This window comes from Ictalurus punctatus, chromosome 14, assembly GCF_001660625.3.
Source record: "Ictalurus punctatus breed USDA103 chromosome 14, Coco_2.0, whole genome shotgun sequence".
NCBI classification, from domain to species: domain Eukaryota; kingdom Metazoa; phylum Chordata; class Actinopteri; order Siluriformes; family Ictaluridae; genus Ictalurus; species Ictalurus punctatus.
In genome coordinates this window covers 11,236,136-11,249,691 of record NC_030429.2, presented here as the reverse complement: position 1 = coordinate 11,249,691, position 13,556 = coordinate 11,236,136, and the positions used below count along the sequence as shown (strand labels likewise).

The 13,556-nt window shown below is 41.0% G+C and overlaps 1 protein-coding gene across 1 annotated transcript in view; it reads left to right on the top strand.

The window, feature by feature from the left end:
• The window catches only part of b4galnt4a (beta-1,4-N-acetyl-galactosaminyl transferase 4a), a 154,377-nt gene that overhangs the window by 94,531 nt on the left and 46,290 nt on the right, over positions 1-13,556 (top strand). Inside the window, exons 6-7 of the mRNA XM_017485647.3 lie at positions 489-589; positions 9,466-9,533. Of these exons, the coding sequence (XP_017341136.2) occupies positions 489-589; positions 9,466-9,533 (169 nt within the window). The remainder of the gene's footprint in view (positions 1-488; positions 590-9,465; positions 9,534-13,556) is intronic.

Here is a 13,556-nt window from a genome sequence, read left to right as displayed (position 1 = left end):
TACAAATATATTTTTCTGTGCAATATATATACTTTTTTGTTAACTCATCTTCAGTTAAATCTTTCCACGGTGTACTGGCGCTTTAATTCAGCGCGAGTAGTACAGTAAAAAACATAAGATTCGACGCCAATCTCCGGCTTCACTGCTGCAGCGTCCGGTGTAAAGTTTTATCAGTGCAGAGATTACAGAGATTACAAACTGCAGTTTTGTCATCATTCCACACAAGAGACATCTTCTTTACACACAGCAGGAAATCGATTTTACATAGCACGGCGTGCAATTTAAATTATGAATATTTACTGTATTTCTGGAATTTTCTATTTGATTTGAAGTGAAACCGCGGTACCTGAAACAGCGGATACGGGGCTTTTACTGTATATACCTACAGTACACGTTATAAACTTGCACAAAGAGCAGTGGAAGACTAACTGCTAAGTTCTACCAGCTGTTAAAGTGTTGTATTTTCTGTCTGTTTCTTGTATCTCTAGGGGATTTCCAGTTTGCTGTGGCCTCTGACGATAACGCAGAGTTCTGGTTGAGTTCAGACGAGAGCCCGCTCAACGCCCGCTTGTTGGTCTACGTGGGCCAGGTTAGTTTTTTTTTTTTGACCTCAGAAACACACCTTTATCACTAATTAAAATTTTACAAATAAAAATCAAGAAATTATCATTAGGCATCATTCTGACATGAGTCACAAAGTGAAGGAAATGCCTCTGTGATCACGGTATAACACTAACCCCAGCATGCTAGAGCACCCAGAATGCTCTTGTGCTAGTTTGAAGGCACCTGTCGTTTTACTGAGATATGTTTGAATCCCGACATGAATTTCCAGTGCTGTCGAAAGGTCAGGTTTTCACCTTGCATGTTATTTCCAAGCCAGAGGTTTTCCTCATATACATCACACACACATCTCATCAGTAATCCATCTCTTCCCTACATGCACAAACACAGCTCTGATGCAAGAACTCATGACCTTTGGCTCAAGCAGCATATTTAAATAGATATGCAGATCAGTGCAATTCATTCCGAAGCGGCTGCGTTAAAACAAATTAGCTTTATGCTAAATTAGGCCAATGGCATAATTAAATTCGACTCGACTTTAATTAAAAAGGAGTCCCATATCTTTAAATGAGTGCTAGCTCCAGCAGTGAAATATCTTCATGGACATGTGGTGCGTGATTACTTTCTGGAGGCTTCTGTGCATAATGATGCTGACTCTGACTGCTCCTATCCCATTCTAAACCTTTACAGAGATTTTGGCCTCCGAGAAATAATGTGAGAGAGTAAACATCACATTTGAGCTCCTGCTGTTCTACCAAAGGGATCCTGTTGGTTTAAAAGGAGATGTTGAAATTGTGAAAACGTACGGATATCAAGCCATCACAAAGCGTACGCCATTAGCTTCCGCCATGAGTGCCAAATGAAAAACGCAAAGAGTGTTGCCTGTGAAAGACCTCCTTTGTTTATATCTTAGCAAGTCTCACCCAGTTCTGTCTTCTTTGCCATGCTTCTTGAGCTCTAATCATTTCATTGTCTCTGCGTGTAGAAGAATGATGTCCAATCAGATTCACCCTGACACCATGGTCTCCATGGACACTGCAGGGAACTAGCCAATGGTACACCAGGGTCTCTTATCAATGATACAATATTAGCTTGTCTGTTGCCCTTTGTGGGCCGTAAGCCTTTTTGTATTGCGTGTAACTTTAATCAAAGTGCACGGCCAGCAGCTACTTGCTAATTAAACTTCCCTCTGGTGAAGGGGCTGGTCCACAAGGGCAAGAAAAGAAATGAAGGTCTGTGAAGAGGAGAAAACGGTGCCTGTGTGAACATGCAGTTAGTTGTTCACCCAGAGGCCTGTGTGTGTGTGTGTGTGTGTGTGTGTGTGTGTGTGTGTGTGTGTGTGTGTGTGTGCCTGCCTGCCTGCCTGCATGGGTGTGAGAGTACATGCTTTGATGCAAGGTCAGTATATTGATCATTTCTTCTTGAGAGACGTCTTAGCACACCTCCACGCACAAACACACTCTCACACACAGAGCAGAGGATTCAATATCCTGCCATGAAAGTGTTTGATCTATTGGAAAGACGAGGTGGCACGTGGCTCTTTCTCTCGGGTGAATAATTGCAGCCTGACCAGAATTCCTAGCGATTTCCTGTAGCCCCAGCGGCTGCTCTTGGAGAAAACCAGTCGGGCAGAGAGCAAGAAAGCATCGTCGGGCAGCAACGCGTCGGCGACCTGCTCTGTAATGGAGAGGTGTCTGGAGGGCGTGCGTCTCAATAGACTGGTCTATGTTTAAAATAGCATGACTCCTGAGGCAAACGTTCTTTTCAGTTCTGCCTGTGCTCCTCGGCTAAGGGCAAAAAAGTGCAAGCAAGAAGACATGGGCCACACAGAGCGAGAGAGGGGGGGGGTTGGAGAGAAGAGAGAGAGAGAGAGAGAGAGGAAGAGCGAAAGAGAGACAGAGGAGCAGTATGTTAGTTTTATGTAATATATCTGGCTCTGCTGCACCTGAAATGATTGGAATGTTTTCTCATTCCACATAGTCCAACGTTTGGGTAAAGTTCAGATACATTACACACACACACACACACACACACAGGAAAATGGTTACCTCTAGCAGTCCACAATGCAGAGAGTGATCTGGGTGCATATTACATTTACATTTATTTCTTCTGGCAGGTGCTTTTATCCAGAGAGCCTTACAAGTGAGGCAGAATAAAATCCTAAGCATAGAGCTGTTAAAGGAGCTGACAGTGACACAAGTGCTGCAAGGCTACGTTTCTACCAATGGACCAGAAAAAGAAGTATAATAGCTGTAGGAAGAACATAGCTAAAAAACGAGAGGTTGGAGTGCTAGTACTCAGGAGTGCAATCATGAAGCCATCCGTCAAAGTCCTACAAGTCAGGCGTCGCTAACTTTGAGTGCAGTGCCGAGTACTACGTATAACCATACTGGAAAGCTGTGCGCAACCAAGGGACCCAGGGGTATCTTCTATCAACCCTTTTTTGTGCATAACCCTTGTGTATACACGTGTATGCAGAAACCCCTAGTGGCTAGAAAGTGTAATGGTGTGTAAACTGATTAGAAGGCACTCCCATCACGCAATCATAGCAGCATAATTGACACTAATTTTTGACTCAACGAGGTGCAGACAGGTGACACAGATGAACAGTAAAGTCATGTAGAAGGCACATCTGAAGATTTACAGCGATGATGTAGACAATGGCTGATCTTGCCTTGCTTGAAGATTTGCCACGTACAGCTTTGTGCAGAAAACCTCGGGAACCACAGGAACCGCTTTGGTAAAATTGATGAGTGGCTCATCAGTCAGTTTTATTTGCAATTAGTTGGTTTCTGGCAGCAAGTTTCCAACAATTTGCAGCAATAACATACCACATTGTTTCTGCTCAAAGGCATTTCAGCGAGAAATTAGAGACAGGTCTGGCATTTTCCAGCAACAAGTCGAAGAATGACAGAAGTATGTTGTACATATTACATTTCCAAATGTGGCAATGTAAAGGACAAGAATAATGAGAGATTTTAACACCATTGCAAGTTTTCGATAGATTGCATACACCTAGTGATAAAAATCACCCATTTATAGAAAAAAAGTTTTTTCAATTTGGGGGCGTTTCTTTATGAAAATGGGTGTGGCCGTGCACAAGTATGGAATTAAATCTGTGCCAGAGGTATTGAATGTACATTTTCAGGAAACTAACTAAAATATTCAATGAGAAAGAGAAGAAAAACACTCAGTGGCAAAAGTTGTACATGGCCTTCAAATAAGCAGCATTCTTTATCATTTTTCTGAGCTTCATTTTCGCTAATAATGGTTGATGAATGTGCTGCTAGAGTTTTCATTTACACTTTCAAACTTTTCATTTACAGTCTGCAAGTTTACATTCGCCATTCTGGGGAAAAAAAAATGTGTGCAGGGCTTAAATCCAATTTACTTTCAATGGCTAGTAAGATTTGGTGACCAGGAAGTAAAGATTTCAGTGTCGCAAATTATGGAGAGCGTTCTGGATACAGTTCTCTGTATAGTCATAGTGTTTGTACTGTGTAGTGGAAATGACTTACTTAGTCAATGTATTAATTCGTAATTAATATTTGAGGTTTGGGTTGTCTCATTCAACGATTTTTTCGAGATGAGCTCTCAGGAGCAGCACGGCGTCATCATCACTGTCATCCTCCTCCTCCTCCTCAGCTGGATACTCAAACTGTCAATCCAAACCTCACTAGCCAATGAGAGTAAATCACTGTTAAGCCTGCTCACACATGAGAGTTGTGCCAGAATGTTGAATGTAAATTTGCAGAGCGTAAACGAATTATCTGGCAGCGAACACAAAGCTTAGAAAACTGTTAACAAAGAATGCTTTCATTTGAAGACCATGTTAAATTGCAGGAATGCAAGGATAAGTACATGGATACTTACTGCAATGCAGAGCCACAAGAGTTACAGTTGTGATCAACATTATTCAACCCCCATTGCAAATCAGGTTTATTGTCAACATTTACAGACTTTCAGCTGTTTGTAATGAACAAATCAAACAAAAGCAACTGATTGCTTCAAGTGGTTTCCCCAAATTCAACTGAAAATGCAACTTATATTTCTCCAATTTAAAATTATTCAACCCCCTGAGAATCCCTCACGACAGCACGAATATGCAAAACAGGTGTCGTCTCAAGCACATCTAATCAAGGGCTTCATTAGTTGTACCAGGTGTGCTTAGCTGGAACACATGAAATACCTGAACTGGCCAGGGGAAGAAAATTAATGAAAAACCTGGGCCGGGCAGAAAAAGGAAGCTGTCAATGGCTGCAACCAGATTTGTGAGAAGACAGGTTGGGAAAAACCCTCGAGAGACTGCAAAAGACCTGCAGCAAGACTTGGTGGCAACAGGCACTGAGGTTTCAGTGAGCACAGTAAGGTGTGTACTAAATGCAGAAGGTTTCCATGCCAGAACTCCAAGATGTATGCCACTACTGACCCAAAAACAAAAGAAAAGTTGGCTTAAAATCATATAAATAAGCCACAGAAGTTTTGGGATTCTGTTCTGTGGAGCGATTTTCAGCACGATGGATCAGCGGTATGCTTGGGAGAAGAAGAATGAAAAAAGAACACACTGTCCACAGTCAAGCATGGTGGTGGCTCGGTGATGCTCTGGGGCTGCTTTGCATCCTCAGGCACTGGAAACCTGCAGCGTGTGGAAGGCAAGACGGATTCATTGATGTATCAGGAAATCCTAGAAGAAAACGTCATGCCGTCTGTGAGGAAGCTGAAGCTTGGGCGTCATTGGACCTTCCAACAGGACAATGATCCCAAGCATACCTCAAATCCCACCAAGGTTTGTTTGCAGAAGAAGTCCTGGAAGATTCTACAGGGCCATCACAGTCACCTAACTTTTTGCAGCACGCAAACCCAAGAATATTACTAGAGAATAAACTGGAGGCCATTGCTCATGAAGAATGGGCTAAGATTCCTCAGGAGGCTGGTGTCTGGCTATGCGTCTTATTTGCAGCAGGTCATAACAGCAAAAGGGTGCTCTACTAAGTAATAAAGATGCTTGCCATGAAGGGGTTGAATATTTTTGAAACCGGAGAAGTCATTATAAGTTGCATTTTCAGTTGAATTTGGAGAAACCACTTGAAGCATTCATTGTGTTGAACTATTTCAATTGCTTTTGTTTGATTTGTTCATTGCAAACATCTGAAAATCTGAATAATTTTGATTGAAACTGTACAGATTTTTTGGAGGTTTTTGTGAGTTTTTTTAGGCCAAGATATGCTGGTTGATCTGAGGAATTGAGCTATATCTGCAGTATGGGATGAACTGTGAGGGTATTACTGCTTACTGGGAGGTCCAGCATAGGGAAGTTCTTAGACAGTAAGCAAGCACAGGTTTTTTTTTCAAGATTCAGTTCCAGTTGATGGGTTTTCATCCAGGAAGAGATGTCAGAAAGGCAGATGGATATCTTCTGGGAACCACAGAGCAAAAGAGAAGTAACGTTATGAGTGTAGCAGTGGTAGTCATTAGATCTAGTCACTGAGCCTAGAAATGTAGCAAATCTTGAGAACGTGAGTGGACCGTCACTTGGCCCATGGGAAACTCCCATAGTGAAGTTGTGAGGTGATTATTCAGGCCCTGTCCATGTTACATGGTATGATAATATGGATCGGGCCAAAAGTGCGCTGTAGGTCCACTTGTGGTTCCACCATCTGATAAGACATTAAGAGTTTGATGACCACTATCATAGTTTAATCAGATGTACTCAGTGATGATGTTCTGCTTGTGTGCACTTTATGGACAGAGATAAAAATGTACTCAACATAAAAACTTCTACTTAAACCAAATGAACCAAGGTAGAGTTTAAAACAAAAACTATGCAAACTGACCAAGGCCTCTGTAGCCCATTAGTATATTTTTCCATCCTCTAGACTCACAAATTTGCACATTGGCCTTTTTGTTGAGAACATGGAAGAGTTTACTTGATGTGAGTGAAGTCTCTGTAGCCCATCAGTATATTATTTTTTTTTTCACCTACTCTGGCCTTGCATAATATTTACCTACAAGTGGAAATGTACTGAAGCTTTCACCCCAGGAGCATGAGGCAGTAGTGTGTGCCATCAACAGCGCTCAACTAATTCCAGCCAGAGAAAGAGCTGTACTTGGCAGCAGCAGTAATTAGTTTTGGCCAGGATCACAACTGTGTGTTTATGCCGACAGCGGCGCTGTGTATGTGTTGCATGCCAGCAAATACACTCCCGATGATGAGAGTGTATGCTAGTCCTCAGTATAGATAAGGTCTTTGATGGTTGCTCAGACTGTGTACATTTCCGCATGTTTCGAACAAAGCAGGCTTTATGGCATGACTTTTGCATGCATGTGGAACCAGGAGCCTTTGTGATTGCTCTTCCAAGTGTACGATGTTCACAACTGCTTGGAATTAGAGAGGAATGCTAAAGAGGTACCAGATCCTCCAGGATCCCAGTGCTTCCTGTTTCGTGGATTAGGAGCACAGAGGCTTTAATTAAAACTTCAGATGCACCATCCCAGTGAGAAATAAATAAGGGCCTTTGCAAATACAAGCCAGGAAAGGATGCAGAAGAACTGACTGAGAGACACAGAGACTTGACTGAGACTTTGTTCCCCTTTTTCCTATTATCTACCTCTCACATTAACTTTCTACTTTCATTTTCTTTCCAGTTCTCCTTCTCTCTCTTTCTCCATTTTATGATTCACTTTTTCTGTCATTTATGCTTTCTTGTTGCCTTTCTTTCTTTCTTTCTTTCTTTCTTACTGGGTGTTTTTCCACTTCACATGTAAGAGAAAGAATGGATGGATAGATGGATGGTCTTGGATTAACACTATGCTTTTGTGTGAATCATTTGGTCAACCACTTTCCTAGAAATTTCGACAAAACTAATTAAAAGTCCGCCGGGCATACAATATAAGCACGATGCTTTGTTTTCTGCATTTTTTTTAATGTCAAGGTTGAAAAATATAACACCAATTAGCTTTTGATGACACCAGCGCAGCAGTGGAATTTCTTTTTTGTGTGTATGGTGTTTGGACATTGTGTGACATGTTTATATTTGGCTGTCACAACTCATAATTGAGAAAGGATACTACTGAGTAGTTGATGGTTAAGGAACCGTAGTAGCTTGGTGGATTTGAACGCACATTCATCTGTTCAGTACTCCAAAGCTTTAACTACTGAACCACCAGCACCCAGTGTGAAAACAGTGTGCCTAACCATTCAGTGACTATTCCGTATGCTTCACCCTTGAATACCATCCCCCTCACTGTTCCTGTACTGGAGATAGGGATGGGCGATATGGACTTAAAATTATATCACGATATATTCTGGTATTTATTGCGATAACGATATCAGTGATGATATAAATATAGTACCATGCACCGCTGTTTTTGTCTACAAGTGACAGCTGCATGCAGTCTTGAGAGCCTCAGAAACACAAACATTGATCTAAAAGTAAAACTGATTTTCTGTAACCGAACCAGTTCCAGATTGTAGAGGTAGCTCCTCGTTTAACGATAAACTCCTCCTCGGCTTCACGTCCGCCTTCCGCCGTACTCGTCTTCGCTCTGCACGTGAGCTGCGAATGGGTCTCACACCGTCGCACACAGAAATACGTCATCAACTAGGATTTAACATTATAATCGCGGGAAGACTCATTCTTATTGTGGGGAGAATTTCTACCGGTATATCACAAACGATAAGATATCGCTCATCCATAACTGGAGATCAGTGGAAAAAGCAGAGTCTCATTGTGCTGGTATTTCTTGCAGTAGAGAAAGGCCTTGTGTCTTGTGTCTCTCTCACAGTGCCTTTCTTTTTCTTTTATTACCTCATCCTCATCACTATTGTCACTCTCACCTGTTCTCTTGTTGTGTCTTTATGTCTGTTAACTCTGTTACAAGTGAAATCTCTGGAGAAGGCTCTACTCAGAGAATCTGCCAGACCTGCCTGTGTGTGTGTGTGTGTGTGTGTGTGTGTGTGTGTGTGTGTGTGTGTGTGTGTGTGTGTGTGAGTTCCTGCATTCTCTGACAGGTGTGATAATTATGCATTCCACTTAGCCTCCAAATGAACCCACTGCACAGCACTGAGAGAACAGAGCATGCTAGAACACTACTCAACATGTCGCCTGTGTATTGTAGGCTTGTTCTCCCTTGTGTTTCAGCTATCCAAAGTTGTTGCACTGCAGTTTCAAATACACAGCCTTCTCCTTACTCATCCTTGATTATCTGTGACATTGAGGTGTTTAAAACCCTAGAACTGCTGAAAAATATACTCCTATTAATTATGTACGCGCAAAGTGCACACATGTGTTTACTTGAAAATGACTAATGAGTGTATATATAATGTAGGTGTATGTAATATGGTCTGCACTTATATAGCACTTTTATCCAAAGCGGTTTACACTGTGTCTCATTCATTCATTCACACACACACACACACACTCACACACCAATGCTAGCAGAGCTACCAGGCAAGGCGCTAACTTGCCATCGGGAGCAACTTGGGGTTCAGTGTCTTGCCCAAGGACACTTCGGCATGTGGAGTCACGTGGGCCGGGAATCGAACCGCCAACCCTACGATTAGTGGACAACCCGCTCTACCGCTTCAGCCGCCCCATATTAAATAAAATGTGTTTAATAATAATAAAATGTGTTATACCCTTATGCTCAATGCTCAATTCTGATTGGTCAGAAGGTGATGATTAATTTTCTATGACAGTTGTTCTGACAGTAATCCCAAATGCAAGTTCTGAATTTGACTTGTACATTAACAAATAGTATTGGCACCCTGTCCAGGGTGTACCCCGCCTTGTGCCCGATGCTCCCTGGGATAGGTTCTCCGTGACACTGAAAAGGATAAGAAGTATAGAAGATGGATGGATGGATGGATTAACAAATAGTACATTTCACCTTTGTTTCTTTCAGTTGGGGTCAGAATGGACAGCACCAGGGGAGTTCACCAAATTCAGGTCTCAGGCTTCCAAATCTGTCCAGTAAGTACACGCACAAACACACACATGCATATGGTAATAATATGTTTCTCACGTTTCATCATAATACAGAATCATCAGTCCAAAAATCCAATGCTTGTGACACTAGATAATTGCATCCCTTCTCATCTCCAGTGCTGTTTGCCTTGTGTGTTGCTAGTCTTGAGGTTTAAGTGTTCCTGTGCTAGTAAAACACCTGCACACATTGTTGGACTTGGTCTGCTTTCAGTCTGTGATGCCACTAACTGGACTGGCAATTAGAGGAAATAGGCTTCCTTTGTGTGACATGGGACTGCTTTTAATTATTTCCTCTTAATGGATGTTATTGTGTGGAAGTTGACTAATGATGAGTTTGTTTTGCCGAATCAGACAGTATAGTGAAGGTCTTTACTTGCAACTTGCTAATTTAACTGTAGTTATATAATTTACAATCTCCTTGTATCACTACTCTTGGGATTCACACAAAGTGCACACGAGGTCTTGTTTGTTTTCAGTTTTCAAAACCACAAAATATGCATACAGGATTAAAAGAAAAAATCAAGTGGTCTAACAGGTCATATGTGTTAATCTTGAGATTGAGGGTATGTTTACAGGACAGTGATGTACTAAGCACGGAAAAGCTTTTCTTTTGCGTTTTTGAAAAGTTTCACATACAGACGACAACGTTGTCAAAATGATCCCCGTTCACACGGATCCGAGAACACGACTAAAAACGCCGTGTTATGCGTGCCAGGCCAGTAGCTGGCGATGTCACTTTGTAAAGAAACACTACACGCCTGTGCACATAATTATTCAGACCAGACTACCCTATAAACAAATACAAGTAAACGGGGGACTTGTGTTTTTTCTGGATAAAAAGCTCAATAACGATTACATTTCTCAAACAATTTCAATGGTTTATGAGCTACGTGGAGTACAAAAAAAAGTTCAGTCTCCAGTTACTTAGAATGTCAATCGTTAGACTTGCAAAATTGGTGGTAGAGCGGGTTGTAAACTAATCGTAGGGTTGGCGGTTCGATTCCCGGTGCATTCGTGTGTGTGTGAATGGGTGAGAACCAGTGTAAAGTGCTTTCTAGAACCGCTAAGGTTAAAGATGTGCTATATAAGTACAGACCCAAGTTTACCAAAATTATTCATGAAAACCCGTGCTTGTCAGGCATAGATTTGGCTTCTTTTTCTTGGCTAATAAATGCTGAGACGTCCCTAATGTAATATAATTTAATGTACATGAAATGTGCATAAAGGTTTTTTCATTGTGGAAATGGATTTTTCTGTATTCAACCCCATTTTTTTAGCTTTTCTTGTGCTTCTCTTAATAAAGCTCGTTCATTTATCCTTAAATACTGAAAAAAATCTAAATAGTGCATATTTAAGTACTAATAAGTGACTATCATTGTACAAAATGGAATAAAATCTGCAAATACAAATGAAATAGTGAGACACTGGCAGTCTGCTTTCTATATTTTATTAGCAATAAAAGGATATAGATGTACTCCCAAACAGACTCTTTCAAAGATAATTATAAGATGTTGAATACCCCTCCCTGCGTAGATGTGGGTTAATAATTTGGCGTATGTAAGAAATGCGTCTCCGCTGGTCGTTGTAGTGATGCAGTAAATCTACACTTTGCTGGAGAAGCGTCGATAAACTCAAAATCTTGAGCAGCATAAACACAGTCCTGTGGTCCGCCATTGTAGTTTTGAAGTACTCGTGCGCTTGCCTATAGACTGAACACGTGATACGCGTGTGCATGACGGCATCGTTTTCACAAATTCTCGTTTCTGTACTTTCACACGTAGACGATAACGGCGTCGTTTTCAACTTGCACGTTGAAACCCGTTTTCAGAAATGTGCGTTTTCAGTCCCCAAAACGCTGTTGTCATGTCAACGAACAGCCAAACCACATAAAAAATGTTCCGTTTTTAGTTGAAAATGTTAGTGTCGATTGAGCTCCCTCACTAGTGATTAGGGGTATTTATAAAGCCCAGTTACAAAAATATATGTTGTTAAAGCATTCGATCAAGAAGGTCGGGGGTTCAAGCCCCAGCTCTGCTAAGCTGCCCTTGAGCAAGGCCCTTGACCCTCTCTATTCCAGGGGAACCGTATCATGACTGACCCTGCACTCTGACCCTACCTTCCTACCAAGCTGGGATATGTGAAGAAAAGAATTTCACTGTGCTGTAATGTCTACAGTTATCTGAAAAAATAAGCAAACAATACACCCCGTGTAAATTGTTGGCTTTTTTGACATATTTGAACAAGTAAACATTTGATCCTCTTTGAAACAGTGCCAATAAATAAAGTTTATGCACTTTATCAAATGACATAAAATTGACACTTTTTAGTAATTTTCACAATTTAAATTAACAAAAAATAACAGATCAGTCACGTGGAAAAAGAAAGTACACTCCTACATTTATCACAATTTCAAATCCATAAAATTAGAATCCGGTGTTGAAGATTGGGTACCAGTGATTAGAACCTGCTTATGGAGTGCAGGTGGAACCTGTCTTATTTATACTCCTCTCAAAACTAGTGTATGGTGTTCCCTTTTGTTATTGAGGTGTGTGATGTCATCATGCCAAAGTCTGAAGAGTTCTGAAGGCCTTCAGATAAAAGGTTCTGGATGCCTATGAGTCTGGTAAGGGATTTAAAAAGATCCCCAAATTATTTGAAATACATCCTTCCACTGTAGGAGGAATCATCTACAAGTGGCGCAGATATCAAATGACTGCCAATTTGTCCAGGACTGGCCGTCCCAGCAAATTCAGCCCAAGAGCAGACCATCTGCTGCAAAAATAAGTCTGGAAGAACCTGAAAATTTCATCACAGGATCTGCTAGTAAGTCTTGCAATTGTTGGTGTTAAAGTACATAGCTGTACAATCAGAAAGAGATTGCACCAATTTGACCTGCATGGGAGGCGTGACAGGAAAAAGCTTTTGCAAGATTACAGTTTGTCAGTGAGCATATAGGCAAAGACCAGGCCATGTTATGGTTTGGGGTTACTTCTCTGCCTCAGGGACTGGACAGCTTGCATTCATTGATTCAACTATGAATTCTGCATCATATCAAAGAGTGCTTGAAGATAATGTGAGGCCATCTGTCCAAAAGTTGAAGTTGAATCAAAAGTGGACCTTTTTAACAGGGTAATGATCCTAAGCACATTAGCAAATTCACCAAGGAATAATATCAAAAAGAAGAAATGCAGGGTTATGCAGTGGCGTAGTCAAAGCCCGGATTTGAATCCCACTGAAATGTGTTTGGGGGGATTTTAAACGGGCAGTACATGCAAGAAAACCCTCAGACATCTTGCAACTGAAAGAACATGGAAGAGTGGTCAAAAATTCCAGCAAGCCTGGTGGACAATTATGCAAAACATTATTTCCGCTAAAGGAGGCAATACTAGCTTCTGAGGCCAAGAGTGTACTTACTTTTTCCACAGAAGAATATGACACCTGTTGATATTTCTGCTGAATAAATGATTGAAAAATCTAACTTTCCTTGTGGTTTTGTTCAAATATATAAACATATTAATATAAATATGTTAAAAATAGACAACAAGTTCCACTGGGTGTACTTATTTTTTGACACGATTGTAGAGTGTGTGTTCTTAGTGGATGTAAACTGCATAATGATCCGTAGTGATTTCGATCCTACAGGATTTCTGTACAGTTCATATATGGAAAAGTGGGCAGGTAATTGAGTCGATATACGAAAAGGTACTCTGTCTTCCTCCAGGGTGCATTTGTATAGTGAGCCTACAGTGCAGTACTTTGAACAAATATTCATGATTTCATTTCAACTAATATTTCCTGTGCTAGGCAGCCAAAATAATGAGATCTTATGAATAAATAATGAGTCTGTGTCCAAATATTTATGGGCCTAACTGTATATCTTAGAAAAACTATACCTGTTTGAAGGAAGTGTATTTGACATGCTCACTGGGAAGTGGACTGTAGACGTACTCTTCTTGTTTAGTGATAAATAAGCTAATGAGAGCTTATGCTCTTGCTCATCTGATGATC